Genomic DNA, 23,566 nt, shown 5'->3' on the forward strand with positions numbered 1-23,566 from the left:
ATTCACAAATCTGCTAATCCCTTTATACTAGTTACATAAATCATAGTTCCGTAACTCAAAGTGCACTTACGTCTTTTATATAAGAAGTATTATAACTACGTAGTTCATCCGCCTCTCTGGTCGAGCAATGTTCGTTGATAGCCAGTTTTTTGCAGTAACTATATTAAAAAGTATTTACAATATACCCAAATATGACAAACAATATATTGCTATAAGTAACTTTTTATCTACAGATGGAAGTAAGGCAGTGGCCCAATTCGGCGGGAGGCGACTGGGACGCGTCTTGTTTGTTAGTCTTAGGATGCGCCTGCGCTATTCAATGCCGTATTGCATTCAAAATATCGCCCAGGCCACCGCCGCCCAGTCACTTCCAGCTGAATTGCTCCACTGTTACTTGTTATGCTTGGGTGAAACATTTTATACACAGAAATATTTTTTTATGAAAACAATTTATATGTCAATGTTAATTAAGTGGCAATTCTAATTTTAACTGCACTATATTTTTGCTGACACGATTAGGTTAGGTTTTTTCTTTTTTTTCGTAATTTAATGTATGCACGATCTGCGTTTTTATTAGTATCGATTTTTTTTCTTTTCTTTTTTAAGGTTTTCTCGTCTTAAGTGATACGTACCCTCGATTCATTATGAAAACATACACATTTTATTAATTTATTGTATTTTTATAGTAAACAAACGTTAAAATCGAGCGTATGTGACATTTACGGCCGTTTTATATGCCTATCTAATATTGTGTTAATATTATGTGAAAGTTATAGTTTGCCATCGTTGTCAAAGAGGAAAAATATGTTTTAAATACATTTAGTTAATGAGTTTTGTTATACTTTTAATGTTCGGAACAGAGGGATAGGGTTGTAAAAAATGTTTAATAGTATTGTGTATCGATGAATAAGGATAGATGTGGGGGGACCGTACGTAAGCGGCCCTATAGAATGTTAGGGCTCCTCTTGAAATTGTTGTAAGTTTAACATCTTCAGTCAAGACACTTAAAGTACTATTGTTGTAGATTGTATGAAAGTCGACTATAACGAATTTGAAGTGTTTCATAATCATTGAAATCGTGAAATTGATACTTTGAAAAAATACAGTTTCACACTTCGCCAAATTATTCATTGTAAGATATACATACCGATATATATAGGTTCCATTAAAACTTCATTGAAACAATTTCACCGTTTTATACGTTCGATTATAACAAATTTTATTCTACACTATAAACAAACATATTTTATTGAAATAAATTTATACAAAACCAATTTTACCCGCCAATTTCACGTATTAGATTTTGACAGAAAGGTTACGTTCAGAAATATAGCATGGTCTCAACTATAATCACAAATACTAAACTTATTTTTTATTGCAGATTATTTTTATTGTTTTCTTTTTTTCACGATTTCAGTGATGATGTTATGGAAGTGTCTTTACTTGTTTTGATGTTGTTGATATATGTGATTAAGGAATCAACTCGGGTTGCGTAGTAAGTACATATCAAAAGTCGGGTGAACTAGTACTCTAAGTATCTTTGAATCTGACATGCAGTGATTTATAATTACTTGCAAATGGGTTGTTTTAAGCGGTCCTTAAGGTTCCATTCGAAATCTGCGTTTTGAATTGTCATGGGAAATAATATAACAGTTGGATGTAATAAAAGTATAAAAATTAATAAACTCGCAGTGATTCCATTGATATTGTGTTTTTATTTATTTCTATTCCCACTATCCTGTGTTTATTTGAACAGGCTTTTAATGAAATACAGGTAAATATTATCAATTTATCATATACCTAAGCGGCATACTATGAATTATATTTTCTATGAGTTAATTTACATTAAGCATTCTTTATAATTATTATTTTTTCATCATAATCGTTTCAACTGTTTCATTAATTTTTATTTTATTTTAATGTAGAAGTATCCTATTGTATATTATTAGATATATTATAACAAATACGAAGATACCAGCAATGCAAACAGATGACAGTGTAAGTTAAGAATGTAATAGCGAAGCTTTAGCAATCTGCACGTAAGATTTATTTAATTTTCAGTTGAAAATTATTATTTTATTTTAAATTAAATAAATATTTAAGACTACCAGAAAACGGTTAAAGATAAATGGCCTGATTTAGATCCATACACGCAAACTGATTATGCAAATCATCAGGTGGTTCTGGTACTGATTTTGCAAAATATATAACTTTATGTGGTTCTATTATTCATATATTTATATTACTATAAAAATAAAGCGTTGTACACCATCATAAATTTATAAATTACAATGCCATCTATGCGTTATGTTGCTAAATAGTACGACATCCACTTAAGTGCTGCCGTTTTATACAGGCAGCAGAACGCATACAAATAATCCTATTTTGTCGTATTTTTTGCAAGTGATATATGAACTTTTGTCTGATTATATATGAGACAAAATCATTTAGTAAAAAGTAATATTATTATTAGTCTTACTTTCTATGACATGCAATAAACATTTTAATTTGCTATTTAAAATATAAACTTCCGAACGATACCTGTAATGCCAACATTGACAGCAAATATGTCATGTGTCAAATAATAATGGCTGTCAAATGGTATTTGAATTGAAATCAACAATGGCACGTGTGTATTTATAGTTTTTTCCACTATATTTTCGCAGTATTAAGAATAATGGACGCATACGATATTTTTAAAAAACTAACTAAAGGACTAAAATTCAAGGATAAAGTTTTAGGCATTAAAAACAATGTAAGTATGCAGTTCTAACCTATATGATACAAGAATATTAAGAAAAACATTGGAAAGAAATGATAATTATTTGCTCGTTCAGCCTTTAACAAATCAGTATGCTGTCTTATTATTTTATAAGCGTCAACTGCCTCATGGACAACTGTAATAAACCCCAGATAAGATTAAATTCTCATCTGAAATTGCTCACAAATGCGCCGGTATCCCTGAGGGCTAAGCTGTAATGCCTCGTGAAAGTATGTGTCCCTTACCAAACACTTCAAACCAGAATACAGCGGCTCTTAACACTTGTAATTAAGTGTGGAGGTGGTGCTACCAGAGTCCCACCATGGAGGACTCTACCATCTTTAAACTTCAATGTCTTCGACTACTAGGTACTTTATAAGACAGTATGGCAATGGTATTAACATCAATAACATGTAATTTTTGTGGTAAATGGTTATTCTATTTACAGGAGCTAACCCCAAAAGTAAAGAAAGAGACAGAAGTAAAAACAGATATTAAAACAGAGGACATAAAAGGGGAGGCTGAGGCTAATGTATTGTCTCACTCAGAATCTGAAGTAGAGAGTGGGACAGATAATGAGCTACAGTTAGTAGAAGGCGTCAAAGTTGGAGAGAAGAAAAAAAAGAAGAATAAAGAAAAACCAGAGGACTTAAAAAAGAAACTTGAATTAGAGGAGGTAATTTACACTGTAAATTTAAAAATTAATTGGTTTTTCAAATTTTTATATACTTTATATTCATCGATCATGTAAAAAATCATCGATCAACCACCCATAGACATGATCAGTGATGTGTTATCAATCCTGAGGACTGAGATTGTCAACCTGAAGACATCATTATATATTAGTTAGCTGGAACCCACATCCTTAGCATTAGGTCGACTGCTCTGTTTATTTTCTACTTCAATGTTATAAAAAAGAAATATTTAAATAACATTTTAGACTAACGCTAATTTTAGTCCGCTCTGTATATAGAAACGAGTCGCGTCGCAACAAGAAATCGTAGATATTAGCGGGACGAAGACGGCGCGGTACACCCCCGGCACCCTCCGCTGTCCGCTCTCGCCCATAGCTGCGTTAATGTGCCCTTACCATTGCTACGGAGTTGCTTGTAGTTGTGTTCGCCCACATTGGCTCTTGACTACACCTGTAACAACTTAAGAGCGGATTAGAAGTTTGGTGCAGACTGTAGAAAATGTGAAACTTACTTGAATAAACATTGTAATCACAAACCACATATATAAAATAACACATACTTATCTTGTTCTCTCTCTATCCAGCAAAATCGTTTCCGCAACGAACATGGCATTAAAGCAGTGGGCCGGCACATACCCAGCGCTCTGAAGGACTTCTCCGACCTGGTCGCCAGGTACAATGTGCCCCAGGCTTTAGTTGACACTGTGAGAGAGTGTGGGTATGATGAACCCACACCAGTGCAACGGCAAGCTTTGCCTTGCATGTTGGAGGTATGTTGAATCTAATTTATGTTTTTGTATTAACTAGCATTACATACTGTAATTGACATCTAATTTGCATGGCCAAAGGGGGCGAAACTGAAAGTCAGTAAAGAAACTCGTCTTCACAACCTTAAAAGGGCTCAACTGTACTCAATGTTTCAATGGCATTTAGTGCATGGAAGTTTGGATCAGTGGCCAAGGATTTGCATAAGCAGGCCTAAATAATACCTACAAACAACTAAACTTTAAGGTTATATAATTGTCTTGTCGGAAATAAAAGATGTCATGTACATCTGTACCATTACATTATAGTTTAAAAAAATATTACACCCAATCATATTATTGCAACACACATGCTCAAGAACGGTTAGTATGTCATACAATAATTTCAGTATAGTGAAAATAGACAATGCTATGTATATTACAAGTTATAATTTTACTATTTATATAGAGTTATCATACATTTTCACAGGACCGTCAAATCTTTGCCTGTGCACCGACCGGCTCAGGCAAGACAGCGGCTTTCCTGCTCCCTCTGCTACACTCTCTGGGTGCTCCGCAAGGCGGACCCAGAGCCCTGATTCTCTGCCCCACGCGGGAACTGGCGCACCAGATATACAGGGAGGCGTTGCGGCTCAGTGCCTCAACGCAACTCCGGTGTACAGTCGTTAGGAACATCAAGGAAAGCAAAGTGAAGGAGCGGGAGTCTACTATTAAGAAAAGTGGTATGTTAATTAGTAACCTCATTATATTTTATGAATGTGCTACACAGTGCAGATTGATAGATTATGTATATCCACATGAAGTTTACATAGAACACTAAGATATTTATGTTTTCTCAAAATATTATAGTGTACATAATTATAGTTATTATTTCGAATTTCGAAGTCATAGGAATAAATTTTATAGCTTTCTTTGTATGTCTAGAATTACTGTATATCATCATAACAGCTGGACAACTGATAGAACTTTACAAAGAATAATAGTTTATTTTTACACTCGAAATATTTTTTCAGATATTGTGATCAGCACGCCTAACCGCCTGTGCTATCTGCTCAACCGTGATGATGTCAAGATTAGTTTAGATAAGTAAGTAACTACTTAATTGTAGTGCCCCTTGGTAAGAAGCCTTATGTGCTATTTTTACAAAGCTCTTATTTAACTTGTCTCGTTTAAATGTATGTATGTGAGGGTTAAATCCTCCGAGTTTTAAGTCAGTTAACCTCAGCTGAATAACCTGTACTTTTAGAAACACTTTTGGTTCGGATAATGCAAAATTAGCATTGTGACGTCATTCTAAATCCAATATGCCACTCCTAGATGGCGGACGCATTATTTTTTATGCACCCCTATAAAGTGTTTTCTGAGAAGAATATGAATAACAAAACCCCATTAAATAGGATCAGTACTTTTGAGGGTATTTTAACCACATAGAGCGCGTATTCTAGCGCCGCGCTAGGGCGTTAGCGCTAGAAGTGAATCCTGACGCCGCTGAGTTGTATTATACTGAGTTACTATAGTCCGATTCATAATTAGGTGTCCAAAATGTAAACAAAGGTGTTGACCTACCAAGAAAATATATTTAAAATGGTAGTTTCTTATTTTTGACAATATGAAATTAATACAACGATAATAAAATAATAATCTAAATAAATTAAAAACAATTCACATTTTCCAATATTTATATTAACTTAATTTTGTTCCATACAGTAATAATCATAAAAAAAGGTTTATGGTAGAAAATTAAAATGTGATAATGGTAACACAATCAGAATCCAAAACATTTCTTGTGCAGTCATTTTTAAGTTTCGTAGCTGATATTATTCATTTTCGTGATTGTGATCAAACTCAATATTTATTAGTTTTTATAGCGCGTATGTTAAATTGTGTATAGTTGTTAAAGTTTTCGTTTTTTGTTGAATTTGTTAAAGGTTTTGTGTCTTTTTAATTTTGACAGTGTAATTTCTTTGTTTACATTTTGGACATCTAATTATGATTCAGACTGTAGTCAGCGGTCACACAGAGCGCGTACGCGTATGCGCGTTCTCGTACGCGTGCACGTACTTTTTCCCATACATTGACGCTTGTACGCAAATCTGTAAAAAAATACAACGTCCGGTGACAAGAACGCCGAGCGCCGCGACAAGCGTACGAGTACGCGTTTTGTGACCGCTCAGTAGTAACTCAGTTTGCTATTTAGCATTAAGTCCGCCTTTTGTACCACATTGTTTTTAACATGGTCAATAAAGAGTAAATAAATAAAAATAAAAACACGACTAGCTGTCGCCTAGCGCGGCGCTAAAATACGCGTTCCGTTTGGCCGGGTCTTTAGAGAAAGTAACAGACATACATACAAACATACACGCACACAGCAGTTGAATACAGAATCTCATCTTGTGAACTCGCTAAAAATCTTGGTTTTAAAATTTTTTCTTAATATACATTTGTTTATTTGCTTTATTTTTCTTTTGTGTTTATGCCTTCCTCATCAGAGTACGATGGCTAGTCATCGACGAGGCGGACAAGCTATTCGAAGGCTCCGAGGACGAGGGTTCAACGTTCAGGCAGCAGCTCGGCGTGGTGATGGCTGCTTGCAGCGGTAGACGCCTGATCGCGATGTTCAGCGCCACGCACACACCTGTGGTCGCGAAGTGGTGCCGGCATAATATGCGGGGGCTTATTAATATTACAGTGGGGCAGAGGTGAGTCATACATTTTGATAAGTAAACTTCAGCTGTGATAGCCTAGTGGTTAAGAAACGCGGCCTCTCGATCGAGAGGTCCGAGGTTCAAATCCTAGGCACGCACCTCTGATTTTCAAATTTATGTGCGTACTCAAACGGTAAAGGAAAACATCGTGAGGAAACCTGCATACCTGAGAGATTTATAAAAAAAAATCGGTTGTCTGTAAAGTCGGTTTACTGACGATAGTTGAACGTGACAACGTCATATGAAAATACTGATGGAATGGTTGCATTTTTCAAAAGAAATTTGTAAAATAATAATTAATTAATTAATTAATTTTAAACTAATAATTTACTTAACACTATCAACATTTATCAATAGTATGACATAACCTATAAACTCAGTTTCTCAACTTTTGTGTCAATCTAACAATTAATCAATCAATCATAGTTTACGATAATGAAATATCAGTGTACAATTATTTACCTTTATTGTTGTAGTTGTTGTAAATGATAAATGACGAATCTAAGCACTCCATATTTTCACTACAGACACAGCTGACGATACTTTAACCACACGTGTGAACTTGTATTGTGACGCTTTCTTGTTTTTCCAACGCCAAGAACGTTCGAGAAAGACAAAGACAGAGACACAAGCATGCACCGATTCAATGCGCCTAATTCTCTAGTGCTGCGCGCGCGGCAGACCGATCATAGTTGAGTGGGAGAGAGACGCAAGGCATTCGGCGGGCCTCTCTCTCGTTCGGTGACTCATCGTAACGTTACCGGGCGTTACACTTTTTCATAAGTGACTCCCAGCCGCAACCTAATTTAAGACGTTGTCACGTCAAAAAAATCTCAAAGGTATGTGAAGTCTACCAATACGCACTAGGCCAGCGCGGTGGACTATGGCCTAATCCTTCTCACTCTGAGAGGAGACCCGTGCCCAGCAGTGGGACAGCAATGGGTTGATGATGATGATGATGATGAAGTTAACTTCAGTAGCACCATGGGAACAGATGATCACTATATCTATACTAATATTATAAAGAGGAAAACTTTGTTTGTTTGTTTAATTGTAATGAATAGGCTCAAAAACTACTGGACCGATTTTAAAAATTCTTTCACCATACGAAAGCTACATTATCCACGAGTAACATAGGCTATATTTTATATGAAATATATTTGATAAATAGATTTTGAGGCGGTACCAAGTTTGCCGGGTCAGCTAGTATGTAATATAAGTCGGCTGACTATCCATCACCCTATTACAAACGCAAAGATTGATTCATGCTAGAAATAGACGTAGCTGTGATACCTCTCCGCTAAAACCATCCTTTTTTACTTTTCTAAAGTACAATGCATAGTAATGGGTTGACTCAGTAGAATATTTTGACCCAAAATATCATTTTCTATAACATATTAGCTTAGTAAAGTATTACTCCCTCCCTACGCGGTGGGTGGGACCGAGCGATAACCGCGTAAGTCGAATTCGTAAGTCAGGGTAGGATGTCGCACATAACTGACATCGTAAGGTATAATTTCGCATATAACTATGTGCTACTCCGCGCAACAAATGCGAACGTTTACATTAATTGAGCAATGGTGTGGGAGCAGTAGTCGGTCCTTGCATGTCGCTGAAACAAAAAACGAATCGACGAGATTTTAAAATCGCGTAACCCCGGGTTAGCGTAAATCGGGGTAGCGTAGATCGAGGTGTTACTGTATAATAAATCGTGTTTGAAATCTTGACAAAATAATTAAATACATTCCAGGAACGCTGCAACACACCTAGTGGAGCAGGAGCTGATGTACTGTGGGAATGAGAATGGGAAACTGGTGGCTTTCAGACAACTCGTGCAGAACGGACTCAAACCACCCGTCCTAGGTATAAAACCTTGTCCCTGTTGTTTCGGGAATAGAATAGGGCTACGGTATCCCCTGCCTGTCGTAAGAGGCGACTAAAAGGGGGCTTCCGGGGTTGCGGGCGGCAAGAGTGGGAGCTCGAACCGTCCAGAAAGCGACCCCGGGAAGGACAACGGTATGTGCGGTCGCATACCGTCGTAAACACCAGATGGTGTGGGAGGAGCCAAAAGTGCTCCCCCAGGGCAGAGCCCGATCGAGGCATTGCGCTTGGAGGACTCCGGTTGTGTTCCCTCGGAGATCCCGGAGTTCTCCAACAAGCGTTGAGGACGGCCACCGGGGGGGGTTTTAGTGCGGTAAAAGTCCCACATAACCCGGCGTCGCTCCCACGTCGTCGGGTACCTTTTGAAGGTTTCCCCCTCGTAAACAAAAAAAAAAGGTATAAAACCTTAGCTTCAATGATGTGTTTTCTATTTTGCATCTGGATTTTAAAGATAATTTTTAAAGGGTTTCTTGGGACACATTTCAATAGTCTATAAGTATTAAAAATTATTCCGCAGGGTTCATAGATCCAGTAGTTGACAGTATTTTACTTTTACCAAATTTTACAATGGGTTCGAATTTTCGGATGCCCATAGTTTTATAAATGTAATAAAACAAAAGGTAAGAATTTTTCAGTTGTCACAAAGGTTTTTTTTTATCATTTTCAGTATTCGTGCAAAGTAAGGATCGCGCGAAACAACTGTTCAAGGAGTTGATCTACGACGGCATCAATGTTGACGTCATACACGCAGACAGGACGCAAGCGCAGGTAACACACAATTCATGGACCTTTTAATATATTCCACTAAATAAATCTTACGGAAATAATACTATACTGCATTTTAGAAGGCGATAGAACCAGTGGCGGATTTACCAGCAGGCTGAGTAGGCTTCAGCCTAGGGCGGCAGATTTTTGGGGCGGCAAATTTGGGGACCGAATTTATTTATTTTTTTGCTACCTCATAGAAATCAAAAAGATTTTTGCATGACGGTTTTCTGGTCTTTTGATGCCTTACAGATAGAAGTCTGCAACAAATGTTGCCGATGACTTTGTTTTTTCACTTGTCATTGCATATTCCGAGAGTAGCAGACTTCCATATTCTGTTATTTTATGTGGAATTTTAACGAAACTTTGGATTAAAAAAAAATGTAAGACATGACAATTGTAGAAGCAGGGGCGGCAAAAACTGTACAGCCTAGACCTTAATTTTTTAAAATCCGCCACTGGATAGAACCCTTTGTGGTTCGACTCCGGCGGCACCATCGTCATACCTATTTCTGCCTATTAACAGTAATGTCAAGCGTTGCTGTGTTCTGTTTTCAGGGTGTGGTAAAGGAGATATACTTATCCACGGCGTTAACTTAGTTCTAAGGAGTAGAGGCGCATCTATGGCCGACCTCGGGTAGGAATCTAATCCTATCTGGGGTTGATTAAATGTCCATGGACGGCAGTAGCCACTTACCATCAGGTGGACTGCATGCTCGTCTGCTACTCCTACATTATATAAAAAAAGAAAACAGTTGCTCAAAGCATTTCAACTTAGTCCTTAAGAGCAGCAACTCATGGCTTTGACTGGGATGGGACATTAGGCGTACTGTTATTGTTCGTTCATTGCTCGTTTAATTCTAAATTAACTAACCTGCTGCTACTCCTATATTATAAAAAAAATGTTTGCAGCGTGACAACGTGGTGCGCAGTTTCCGCGTGGGGCGCATCTGGGTGCTGATCTGCACGGAGCTGCTGGGGCGGGGGATGGACTTCCGCGGCGTCAACCTCGTGGTCAACTACGACTTCCCGCCCTCCGCTATCGCTTATATACACAGGTGGGACTTTATGACGTTTCTCAATACTCTAAAGCCTGCTCCACATTCTCGCGAGAACGCAAGAAAAACCCGATTCGTATGGGCTCCACGTTCTCGTTTCTCATGCTTTTCTCGCGAGAATGTGGAGTGGGCTTAATAGTCTACATACTTTTCCGTGGCGTTCCAGCGTAGTGCTCACGCGTCTGTGGCCGACGTGAGGTAAGAATCTATCTGGGGTTGATTACAGGTGCCCATGAGCGGCGTTAGCCACTTACCATCATGGTACCAGGTGGACTGCATGCTCGTCAGCTATTCGTATATTATTATAAAAAATGGCATTTAAAAGCCTTCACCTAAGAAATGTATCATTATTTAATTGGCTTATGCCAAAGTTATCATTTAAAAAGTCTTGAGATTGGCACCAATAAATTTTAGAACATGCAAGTACAAAATTTACATGTTTACCGAATAATCAATTCTAGTTTACATTGTTTATTTAAAATGTTTTAAACTCGTGGTCATCGAATGGATGGCTTTGTACGTTGATTTGCGTAGGTACATTTTTGTCATCTGAAGCATCCAAATTTGTGTATGGATTTCAGAAATCTTCCTAAATAAAAATAAAATGTAAACTTTTACAACATATTGTTGACGATTAGCATAAATAATTATGTTTTTATTTTTTATTTTTAATAACAATTTAATTGGTTTGTAGGATCGGCAGAGCGGGTCGCGCGGGGCAGAAGGGGCGCGCGATAACCTTCTTCACACAAGACGATGTCGTTAATCTCAGAAGGTAGGTAAATATGCACCATAGTGGTTATAAAATTTAATTCTTCTTTTTGCTCTGGATGTCCGCGGTTCGACGTTCAATTATGCGTTCCTTTTGGAAATAATATAGATATTTGAAATTAATAATTATTGCCCTTAATGTTGAAGTTTATAAAGGTCCATAAAAATCTTAATGTTAACTAAAATAATTTGAAGATCAATGATACGCTTGTTCAGACTTTTGACACAAACATTTTTCATACAAGAAATAACAACGCCATCTATTTTAAGACGAAAACTCAAGAGACTCGCGGAGTCTCGGGTTGGCCCTTAAATTAATATTGAAGGGCCAACGCACTGTGGCCATTAGTAACGTTCGTTAGCCAGGTCCTTACGCGATAATTTAAAAATCATTGACTGCACTTAGCCGTGCCGGTGGACTATGAAAGATTAGCGGAAAAGTTTGTAAATTTCATTTGGTATTCCAGCATAGCGGCAGTAATGAAGCAGTCCGGCTGCGAAGTCCCCGCCTACGCTCTACAATTGAAACAGAACACGGCGCGCCGCCGCCGCCGCGGGGCGAAGGCTCCGCGCAGAGATGATATCTCCACTGTGCTGGGGAAACGACCTGATAAGTACGATACTCTTATTCTACCGCATACAAGAAAAAAGTCTAATTCTATATTATTCGTATCGGAATATTTCGAACGATATATTTTAATTCCTATTTTTTTTATTTTTAATTGACAAAATAACACAACAGTTTTTAACAATGCTGTTATTAGACAGAAGTAGGAGTGGCGGTAGTGCCTTCGGAGACGAAACACAGTTGTCAGTATCGGCTGTAATTAATTTTTCACACTTGTGTGAAAACTTCTTGTGAAACTTCTTAGTTTATTTCATATTTTTTGTTTTTTTTTTAGGAGAAAACTAGAAGATGGTCAAGTAACAAAAGATGATGAAAAGAAAGATACTGAAGTAGTGAAAAATGCGAAAAATAAGAAACTTAGGAAAATTCAAAACGGCGATGTCAAAAAAGGCAAAAGTAATGAACAGAAAATGGTAAATAATAAAAAGGGTAAAGCTAAGGAAAAGAAAAAGATTGGGAAAAAAGGCATAGCGGATAAGAAAAAAATAAATAAGAAGCGAAAAAAGAAAGCATTTGTGAAACCTAATGTATGATAACTTAATAATTATATTTCCAAAAAATAAAATACTAAAAAAACTTTTTCTTTTTATAATCCAACATAAAATTTAAAAATTTGTAATATCAGTTATTTTCACAGCTGGTATTATATGTGGAAAAACTGTCACAATAAGGTTTATAACTCACGGAGCGTTTTTCTTTCTAAGTAGCGAATTCATAAATACAGTCTTTAATTGTGAATGTATAAAAATATAGTCCTTAGGTTGGATAGAATTGCCGCATACCGTTCGGTATGGAAACTAACGCCCGGTTATACCCCTAGCTCACCTGCCACCCTTATAATAATAGGACTAAATAATTAGGAGTGGTAATAAAAAACTTTTTAATAACAAAACTCTTTACTCATCTCTGTGGCATGATTTTCCAAAACGCGTACAAAATATACAGTCTTCAATGCAAATTATATACAAAAATAGCGATTTCACAACATACACAAATTTTCATACATTTTTAACAGCTACATTTACAAGCTTAGCTTTGGGCCAACAAGAATTTATGGCACTAATTTACATGACTAATATTATTTTGATTTTGATAATAAATATACAGCAGAAGCCTCAAAATTTACGATTTTTCATTTTGTATATTTTATAAAAATAAATCTATTATCTATAATATTGATCCTTAATTAATTATATAATTATTAAGCCTCTTTGCTTTTACAGTTTTCCGTAAATCTTATAATTAAAGTTATTTAAGGCCTCACGATTTGTTATTTCCAAATTTGAAACATAAAAATAACAAAAAGTGAAGGTAGTTTTTGGCTTATTATTTAATTAAATCTACAAAATAGTCCTGTTTTACTCTAATCTATTGTATTATGTGCTACCCCAGTCTTCTCCGACTAAACTAAAAGAAAAGAAATTATGAAGATATTTATATTAGTTACCCATTTCTTTGTGAGACTTAGAAATACATTTTTAGGACAAATTTTGGAAATTCCGTCCGTAATTTCAAGTCCGAAGACTATCTTAAACATAACACCTTATATATACACAGATATACACAGTTACCTTATACACCTTAGATATACACAGTTTAAGCATTTTAGCTGTGCTCCTAGCTTTACATGCTGTCTTGTGCTAACATTCATATAGAAAGGAACAGATCCATGGACTACTAAGTAATGATGTCAAAGAGATTATATATAGAGCTATAGAGTGGACTTTGAAATGTTTATATAAACGTATCATCACACTTCAGATTGACACAATCTCGTATTAATCAACGATTGAAATATGACAGATCGACTTACTATTTTTTTATAATAATCTATAATCAACTCCAGATAGGATTAGATATTCCTACCTGAGGTCGGCCACCGATGCGGCGCTACCCCTGAGGACTAAGCTGGAACACCTCGGACAAGTATGTCCCTTCAAACCACAACACAGAAGCGCTTAATACTGCTGTTATAAGGTAGAAATAGGTGTGGCGGTGGTGCCGCCGAAGTCGAACCACAAAGGGTTCTACCAGCTTCTTCTACCGATTGTACTAACGTAGATAACACTTCCTGCCCAATCCAATCTATTGCTATATATAAATGTCTTTGCAGTGTCTTTAAAATCAGAAAAACACCAAATATGAATGAATCATTCACACAACCAATCACAAGGGAGACGAGGCATCTTATTCGCGGGCCAGGGCAGGTAGCCCGCGGTCTTGAACACCCAGTAGTCGTACGAGACCTTGCTGATGAGGAGCACGAGGATGAGCACCTCCAAGCCAATGATGTAGTAGATGTAGTCGGTCCAGTCGCGAGGTGTGTGGCACACCTTAAACTCCACCAGGTCGACCACGGCACCCATGTTGTCCTGGCACTCGAGATTCTTGTAATCGGGGATGTTTTTGAAGTTTTCTAGCAGCCACGGCTGGAATAAGACAAGTTGTCAGTTACAAGAGCATATTTTTTGTAGGAAGCTCGTCTCTAAATGTATGCTTATTTAATACGGGAAAGGCAGATAAGAGGACAATTAAGAGAAAGACGACTATTCATGCGTCTGGGTAATAAAATTGAGATAAAATTAACGGTTTATGACTACGGCTATATCATTAATTAATTAATTAGAATTGTGGCTATATCCTGCAAATCGTCAGTAGATGGCGCCACACAATGCCGGATTAAGGAATAAAAGTTTTCTGAACAACTTGGTAAAAGCTCTGAATTGCGATCTCGTGGGAAAACTCTTTTGAACGTAATATTATTGCAAATAAGAAATCAGAATCTAAATGTACTTAGGGTTCGAGAATGAAACTCCAGAATCTAACAATAATTCTTAATATTATAGATTACCTTTAAAACTTTCTCAGTGTTGCAATCACAGTGTATGAAGTTGCCGGCGATGGAAAACGTGGTGTAGGGGCCCGTCGTGTCGAACTTGTTCGATAACACGTACGTGTGGATCTAAAATTATAAGGAGAATAATATATTTCTCATATTTCTAACTACCGTAAAAACAGTAATAATCTAGTAATATAAAATATTTTTCTTCCCATAACTATCTCAAATGGTAATAAGGCTATATTGCGTATTGCAATTCCGCAAAGTTTGTTACAATTGTGTGGGAAATCTACTAATTCAAACTTGAACAGATTAGTGCTACAGCGCCGAAGTCGGACTGTAAAGAGGTGTCAAGATACGAGGGATGAATCCATTCCTATCCTGTATCATTGCATGTTCTTTGAACTATTCGTTTACTAGATTACTGACTAACAATCACTATTTTTTTCCTAAAACGACACATTACCGTGTCCCCGAAATTCAGATTCTTCAGGATACAAAAAACATATATTTTATTCACGACATATATTTTAAGGCCGGCGATGCATTGACGACTCCTCTGGTGTTGCATAGGCGATGGTAACTGCTTTCCACTAGGTACAAAAACATACAAAAATACATAAAATATAAAAATACATATAAAAATATACATATCACAAAACTCACAGTCTTAAGCTTGTTGTGGCTGATGGAGAAGAGCATGAAGTTGTCGATGAACTTGGTGCCCTCCAGCTCCACGATGTTGGCGATGTCGTTGTAGTCCACGATCAGCTGCCGCAGGTGCTCGTAGCTGGGGTCGTCGCCTACCGCTTGCAACGATGTTATCTACACAAAATAAAACTTATTGAGCCTTGATTTCATACAATAATCTTATGTTGCTGGTACTACATTCTACGTCCAGAAACGTAACGAACTGCGTATAGAACAAAGGATTTATCTACACTTTGTAGAGAGACTAGGGTTCGATCGAAAAGGGTTTGACCAGATCTACTTACGTTTCGCTGAAAAGTTGTCGATACTTACTGACTTATGTGGCGATCTTAGCCTTCAAGAGCAGCAAAACATTTGTAATCGGCTATAGATATAAAATATTTTATAACAAATTCACCATATCCTATGATGGTCTGCACGCTCGTCTGCTATTTCAAACTAATGAGCAAGTTAGTGCAACTCACGTTATTGTACGACACGTTCAGCTTGACGGTGTTAGTGGGCAGGTTGGTGGGCATCTCGCGCAGGCGGCGGCGCGAGCAGTCCACGGCGACCAGGTTGGTGACCTCGTCGCCGAGCAGCTCCAGCCGGTCCGGCACACGTGCAGGTCACGTGCCTATGCAACTCACGTTATTGTACGACACGTTCAGCTTGACGGTGTTAGTGGGCAGGTTGGTGGGCATCTCGCGCAGGCGGCGGCGCGAGCAGTCCACGGCGACCAGGTTGGTGACCTCGTCGCCGAGCAGCTCCAGCCGGTCCGGCACACGTGCAGGTCACGTGCCTATGCAACTCACGTTATTGTACGACACGTTCAGCTTGACGGTGTTAGTGGGCAGGTTGGTGGGCATCTCGCGCAGGCGGCGGCGCGAGCAGTCCACGGCGACCAGGTTGGTGACCTCGTCGCCGAGCAGCTCCAGCCGGTCCGGCACGCACGTGCAGTTCACGTTCGACGGCTTTATGTTGCGGCAGCTCGCGTTCAACTGCAGATGTAGAAAAATAATCGTTTTTTGTCAATCGATATTTTTTAAGTTGTCAAATTTCAGGAGCTTTTGTTCGCCGATTTTAAATTTAATTTTAAAAATCGATTATTATTAGATTATTTGTACAATAACCGATTGATTAATAAATCGATTCATTTTGATAAAATAAAAAGTCGAAGTGAATCGTGTTTTTTTACTCGGTCTCACAAACCCATAAATGAACCTGAATGATCGTGGTTCGACTACGATGGCACCGCCATCACACCTATTTGTGTTTTGAAGTTCCTATTTCTGAAGTGTAGTTGTGTTCTGGTTTGAAGGATATAAATTGAATCTTCAACATCAGAAATAAATCTATTCTTATCTACGGTTCATAACAGATGTCGATTAGTGACAATTACCTTAAAATCAAGTAGACTGCATACTCGTATGCTACTTCTACATTATTATAAAAAAATAAGGTATGTATGTAAAATTAAGTCTTACCTCCTTCTGGACTCGAAGGTGGTCAATCTGCACGATCTTGACGTCCTTGAACCAGTTGAAGAGCAGGTCGAGCGCGCAGAATGTCTTCTCGTAGTTGATGAAGTACACCAGAGGACTGTTGTTGGTCTCCATCGCGCGTTGGAAGTGCTTGCAGGGCATGTAATTGTTGCCTGGAAAGTTGAAATAAGTGTCAATGTACCTTACTGATTACTTTGAAAGGTACAACTAGTATGAGTCGATTGGGGAGTTACCGTTACACCTATCTACATGTTAGTCCTTAGGAGTAGCAACGCATCTGTGATCGGCTTCAAGTAGAGATTAGAATCCCTATTATATACAGGGTGAATTTTCCAATCCAATGATAATCCAAAATGTACTTTTGAAGACCTCCTTATAACATCAGCTAACTGCCAGACTCCCGTCAAAATTGATTGAGCCGTTTCCGAGAGGATCCAACAGACAGAAAGACAAAAATCATACGCTTTAGTAAAAAACATTTGACATTACATTGACAAGAACAGACACTTAATTTTTTTTGTATGGAGTATATGTACAAGATAAGATAAGTCACCTGATAGATCCACGGAGATCTTCCGATTACTCTGCACTAAACTCAGCGGGAACTCGGTCAGGTTGTTAGCAGAGGCGTCCAGGATGGTGAGGTTGTAGAGGTACGCGAAGGGCCGCTGGATGGACGGCTGCGCGCTGCTCAGGTTGTTGTTGGAGATGTTCAGACACGCCACCGACGAGTGCTTCGGGAACTGTCCTGGAAGCGACAACAGGAGTATTCATGAGAGGAACTATTGGTAATCTGTTGTTCACCGCGCTATTTACCCGAGTGTGGAAGATTAAAGTTTTTCGAACGTTTGTATGAATGTTTGTATGACTGTATGTCTCATATTTGGACAACTAGAATGGGTTATAATATAAGTATTAGAGTCGTCTAAATTGTCGGAGTAATAGAAATAACATAAGCTAAATCACTTTTTTCGAATGAATTATTTTTAAACAGTTGGTTTGTTTTTTAATATTTAAACTACTTTGGACTACCTAATCCATACAAATGAACGTAACACTTAAGTATATTATACCGAATACCAGAAAATAGTAAGGATTATCAAAAACCGTCTCTTTAACCGTGCTTTGTCTGTCAATCAGTATTACAGTTTTAATCGCAATAAATGCACTGTGCATTTTTCCGAGTATATCGTATGCCATACTTACTGCTTCCATTAGTACTTCCCTCTTCATCTACATCCTTGGCTTTAGCATGTAGAAAAATATACAAGAATTAAAAAAGATAATTTGATTTTGCCAGAACTGTGAACTTAAGTTTTTCTATTTTAAGATAATTTTAATGTCACCTGCTTTATTATCGGATAACAATGATGATGATTATTACGATGATATCAATGGTGATGATGATAAAGACGGTACTAACATTGGCGATGATGATGACGACAGTGCCGGTGTAGATAATGGTTACGATAACAATTGTGATGATGTTAATTCAAACGGTGCCAGTGATGACTATAACGATGGGGGCGACAATCACAGTGAAGACATCAACAACTTTTATGATGATATAAGCAGTGGCAATAATGACAATAGTGGCAATAATGACAATGATCAGAGCATAAAATCCTTTCCATGAACTGACCAACAATCTTGCCGATGCTGCCGTCGGTGAGCGCCATGGAGACGAGCCGGCGGAAGGTGCTCTGCGAGACGTCCAGCTCGTCGATACTCGCGTTCAGCACGTGGAGGTTCGTCGTGTTTTGTGTCACTGGAAATGGAACAGATTAGTTTTAGTTGAAGTAAAGTGATGAGAGAAAACAAGTAAGCTACGATGTTAAATGACCATTGCAAGTATTGCAGCGTAAAATTAAAATACAAATTGAGTATATACAACAGCAACTTACTCCTTAACACAAGATATTTAGCTTTCTTATAATATAGGAGTAGCAGACGAGCATAGCTGGGCACCGTTAATCAAATAGTTAACTTCGTTAATCGTTAATCCGCTACAAAAAAAGTTAGCTTCGTTAAGCGTTAAAGCGTTACATTTCGGAAGAATTAACGCAAGTTAACGTTAATCGTTAATCCGTTAATATGTGTAAAATTGCATTTTTATATCGTTGCGTTAGTGAACTTATACAACTTGTTGGTTTAGGTTCTGGAAGTTAACAGGTTAGGAATAAAACAAAATACTTGTATAATTCAAATGTGTAATTTAATCGTCGGGCATAAGGTGCATATTCCCCTTCATGAACATTAACGTGTTGAAGTTCTCGTCTGAAAGCGATCAGTAACGCGCCTCCCGGCACTTGTCATTCGTTTCATACTTATCTGAACCTGTTTTTCGCGCCGCGCCGCGGTGCCGTGCGGTAAATAGTAGGCATTAGATTAACGATTAACGGGCTTCTGCATATTAACGGAAGTTAACGTGTCCGTTAACATTTTTAAAAGTTAACTTAAAAGTTAATTCGTTAATCAAAATGTTAACTTAGTTAATTAACGATTAACGGATTAACGAGTTAATGCCCAGCTATGCAGACGAGCATGCAGTCTACCTGATGGTAAATGCTACTGCCGCCAATGGACTCTGTAATCAACCTCAGATAATATAGATGCCTACCTGAGGTCGGCCACAGATGCGCCACTACCTAAGGACTAAGCTGGAATGTTTCGGAAAAGTATGTCGTCGAACGTTAGTGAGTTCTACCACTTTCAAACTTCACAGAACCAATCCTTTCCTCCCCCCTACCCTCTACCCTCCTTAACATTCAAAAAGTAAAATTTCTTCCTCGGACTTTTGCATGCTAAGGACCTAAAAATAGACCAATATATGAAGTAATTATATAATGACATTAATTAATGACACACTCATAAGTCATACACATATATCATACACAATAATATACCCATAGATATCAGAGATATATTATCCTACTGACTAGTATATCTATGAATATAACAGTGTGAGGAAACCAGCGTAATATTTATGTTAAAACATCTTACTTACTATTATTAACAACAAAACAGATCTGTTCAATTGTAACAATGCAGTCCATTTACACCCACCACACAACAATAAAGTTAGTCGCGAGGTATCATAAAATCTATTTATATACTCTACAAAAAACAGTACATATAAATGAGTTCCTTGTATCAAAGCGATCAATTTGCGAGTATTTTATTTATTTATGATTAGAAGGTGCCGAAAATAAATAGGCTTTATATTAGAAACTGTAAAAGAGCACGCGTCGAACTGATGGTTAGGTTAGGTAAGTGCAACTACCGCTAATGGTCATCTACAGTAAATCTCAGATAGGATAGGAGGTCCTAACCGAGGTTGGTACCAGATATACCTATTGTTTTACCACCTTTAAGGACTAAGTTGGAACGCCTGGTACAATTATTATTCCTTTATCATATCCTTCAAACAGCACACAGCTTCACAGCAGCATTTAAAATATATGAGACGTTGATTTCTCCTAAGTAATAAAAAAAAGTAAAAGGTTTTACTATCATCATCATCGGGTCATCAACATTGACTTTAATTTCTTGAATCTGTCTGTCTACAACAGTACCTCCCATCGTTTACAGTTGTAGATGGAACAAGATAATACTCCCCAAGGCCGTGTCTTATAAGTCTATATATAGCTTAACGAATGCTATATAGAATTACAATTAAAAGTCATGAAAGAGACCAATAATAACGTTATAAGGCATCCAACAATACAGCAATAAACTCTCATTATTGCCAAAAGCGTTGTTAATTATTATATTTAAGACCAAAAACAAATATTCTGAAACTCGTTTATTATTGGAAAACCACTACAAAACGACACAGCTAATTTTATTATTTTTATTGTGGAACATTTAGAATGAAAGTATTTACTAGTTCTTTAAAATTATTTATCTAGTTTCATTAAAATTATTTATTTAGTTTATCCTTATTGAGTAGGTGTAAAATACTAAGTGCATACATTATACTTTATTTCAAGATTTTAAATGCTCATTCTTTACAAGCAGTATAAGTACCTAGATGATCTTATGAGTAGGTGTATAAATAATTATTTTTGCTAAACTTCCTCATAAGATTAATGACTGGCATATCAAATAAGATCCATCTCCACACCTGAAGCGGGCATTGTCAACTTCTAAAGAACACGGTTATCTTAATATGTATATAAAAATGAATGTTTGTCTGTATGTCGTAAACTCATTTGATCATGTGTTGATCTTTAGCAAAGTAGTTGTGCAGGAGCCCACGAAGGTTTCTGAGTTGGTACGACCAATTTTGAACAGATGGCGCCACCATATAGCTTCCCTATACCTTTATAGCGGATTTAATTTTCACGCTGTCAAAAAAGTCAAAAATTAATACTACTGAACCTTTTCCACAAAAATAAGTAGTTTTCAAACACGTTAACTGTTTGTTATTAATTACTTGCACAAGTGTCAATTATCTAATAATAACCAGTATTTTATGGTCATCATTTACTAGCAGTAAGTACGTTGTATAATTTCAGAATTATGTCTAGAATTGTCACAGTTTTATCTACACTGCGCAGTGACATCCACGCATGCCAACAACATCCCGCTATAAATAAATAACCACACAAAGACAGACATCCAAACAGAATTCATGGAAAGATGTCACATGTTTTAACGTAAATTGGGTGACTATCAGGGCCGGATTTAGAGGTCAAGAAGCCTTGGGCAACAAAGGAGTGAAGACCCCCTGGCACAAATTATTTTCCGAATAAAATGAATATTTTTTTCAGTTGAGTTTTTCAATAAATATGTGAAACGCAGGTAAATTCTTCTAGTATTCATGTTTGTACAAAGTACTGTAGATAAAGGTAAAACAGCGAAAAAAAATATCAAAGGAAAAGATTTATATTTTTTTTACTAGTGTTTACTAGTCGGAATTAAAAAAAAATCCGACGTCTCTATTGTGGAGAGCCCTCTTTTGTGGAGGCCCCGGGGCTGCCGCCCCGGTTGCCCTCCCTTAAATCCGGCCCTGGTTACTATATTTGTGTTGTTTGTTATCGAATTTATTACGAGTATAGTAATTTTGGCAATTTCATCATACTTGCCTATACAGGGGGAAATTTTTAATAATACTCTGCATATTATTAATACATCCATAATTATAATTTAATGCAAATATCCGGGTTTAGTTACGGAAATTTCGTTATCAAACTACTTATAACTCTGTGAGATATTCCACGGGCTTTGTTTTTCATTATTCATAATAGAATTGAGCAGAAATATCAAATTTATGTAGACCTACAAATCCGACCCTGCTATCAACTTAAAATTACTTATCGTCATCAACCCATAATTGTGCTACTGTTGGGCACGGGTCTCCTCTCAGAATGAGAAGGATTAGGCTATAGTCCACCGCGCTGGTCAAGTGCGTATTGGTAGACTTCACATAGGTACCTCTGAGATTTTTTATATAAATCTCTCAGATATGCAGGTTTCCTCACGATGAAACGCACATAACTTTGAAAAATCAGAGGTTTCGTGCCTAGGATTTGAACCTCGGACACCGTCGTCCGAGTTTCTGAACCATTGGAACCCTATCACTGCTTTTTTACTTATCGTTTGTTTAAAATGTAAACTCGGAAACGTGCTAAAGAGCATTACAATGTTACATGCCTTGCATGCTAGTTGCACAGACGTGAAACATAACACTACTATTATTTTATGCGTTGGCAGAAAATAAATACGAATAAGTATCAAGCGTAACTCCTCATACACGCGCTCTAAGTGCTATTTATAGACACGATTTACATATAAACAAAGTTTATTACTCATAGTCAATTCATGCTTTATTACAAGTTACAAGATTAGTTTGTTGTTTTCATGGCTAATTAGGCAGTAAATCGAATTTGCGCCGCATGCGCCTCTGACAGCTGGACAAAAGAGTAAGGGTTTTTTAGGAAGTGCAGTAACATTTCTAGATGTTAGAACTCTTTGACAACAGCACTGTTAAGAGCTACTGTGTTATGGTTTCAAAGGTGTGGTAAGGGAGACATGCTTTTCCGAGGCGTTATAGCTTAGTCCCCAGGATAGCGATGCATCTGTAGCCGAATAGGAATTTAACTTTATCTGGGGTTGATTATAGACGTTCATGTTCGACAGTAGCCACTTACCAACAGGTGAACTACATGCTCGTCTGCTACTCCTATTTTATAAAAATAAAATCTCACCAAAGATCTGCAAGGACTCCTTCAAGCGAAAGCTGTCGACGTCACAGCAGAAGACTGACGCCGGGTCTATCTTGGCGCACTTATGACCATCCGTGGGGCAGTGCTCCCGGGACATGTGGAAGCACTTGCCCATCTTCAGCTCCTGTTTGGGCGGTTCTGGTTTCTCAGGCTTTTCTGTTGACGGCGGCTGGAATATTGAACTTGAAGTTTAGTTAGATCCAGAATGTCCTACGTCCTTAGTTAGCGGACAATAACATGTTATTCTCACTTATGAGTGTACCAATGTAATACTA

The 23,566-nt window shown here is 37.4% G+C and overlaps 2 protein-coding genes across 2 annotated transcripts in view; one reads left to right on the forward strand and one right to left on the reverse strand.

The window, feature by feature from the left end:
- The first annotated feature begins 2,569 nt into the window (after positions 1-2,569).
- ais (DExD-box helicase 52) lies at positions 2,570-12,848 on the forward strand. The gene is made up of 12 exons (XM_073093539.1): positions 2,570-2,755; positions 3,210-3,437; positions 4,040-4,225; positions 4,689-4,941; positions 5,233-5,305; positions 6,709-6,918; positions 8,675-8,787; positions 9,473-9,573; positions 10,483-10,628; positions 11,323-11,403; positions 11,867-12,013; positions 12,302-12,848. Exons 1-12 carry the CDS (start codon positions 2,678-2,680, stop codon positions 12,558-12,560), a joined length of 1,875 nt encoding a protein of 624 aa, XP_072949640.1. The 5' UTR covers positions 2,570-2,677; the 3' UTR covers positions 12,561-12,848.
- Positions 12,849-12,904: 56 nt separating this feature from the next.
- The window catches only part of hfw (leucine-rich repeat domain-containing protein hfw), a 34,145-nt gene continuing 23,483 nt past the window's right edge, over positions 12,905-23,566 (reverse strand). Inside the window, exons 3-10 of the mRNA XM_073093548.1 lie at positions 23,274-23,460; positions 18,704-18,829; positions 17,615-17,809; positions 17,044-17,213; positions 16,372-16,557; positions 15,533-15,691; positions 14,879-14,989; positions 12,905-14,456 (exon numbers count right to left, since the gene is read on the reverse strand). Of these exons, the coding sequence (XP_072949649.1) occupies positions 14,178-14,456; positions 14,879-14,989; positions 15,533-15,691; positions 16,372-16,557; positions 17,044-17,213; positions 17,615-17,809; positions 18,704-18,829; positions 23,274-23,460 (1,413 nt within the window). The 3' untranslated portion in view covers positions 12,905-14,177. The remainder of the gene's footprint in view (positions 14,457-14,878; positions 14,990-15,532; positions 15,692-16,371; positions 16,558-17,043; positions 17,214-17,614; positions 17,810-18,703; positions 18,830-23,273; positions 23,461-23,566) is intronic.

This window comes from Epargyreus clarus, unplaced genomic scaffold (assembly GCF_041222505.1).
Source record: "Epargyreus clarus isolate Ecla_fem2 unplaced genomic scaffold, WU_Ecla_fem_2.2 ptg000004l, whole genome shotgun sequence".
Taxonomy (NCBI): domain Eukaryota; kingdom Metazoa; phylum Arthropoda; class Insecta; order Lepidoptera; family Hesperiidae; genus Epargyreus; species Epargyreus clarus.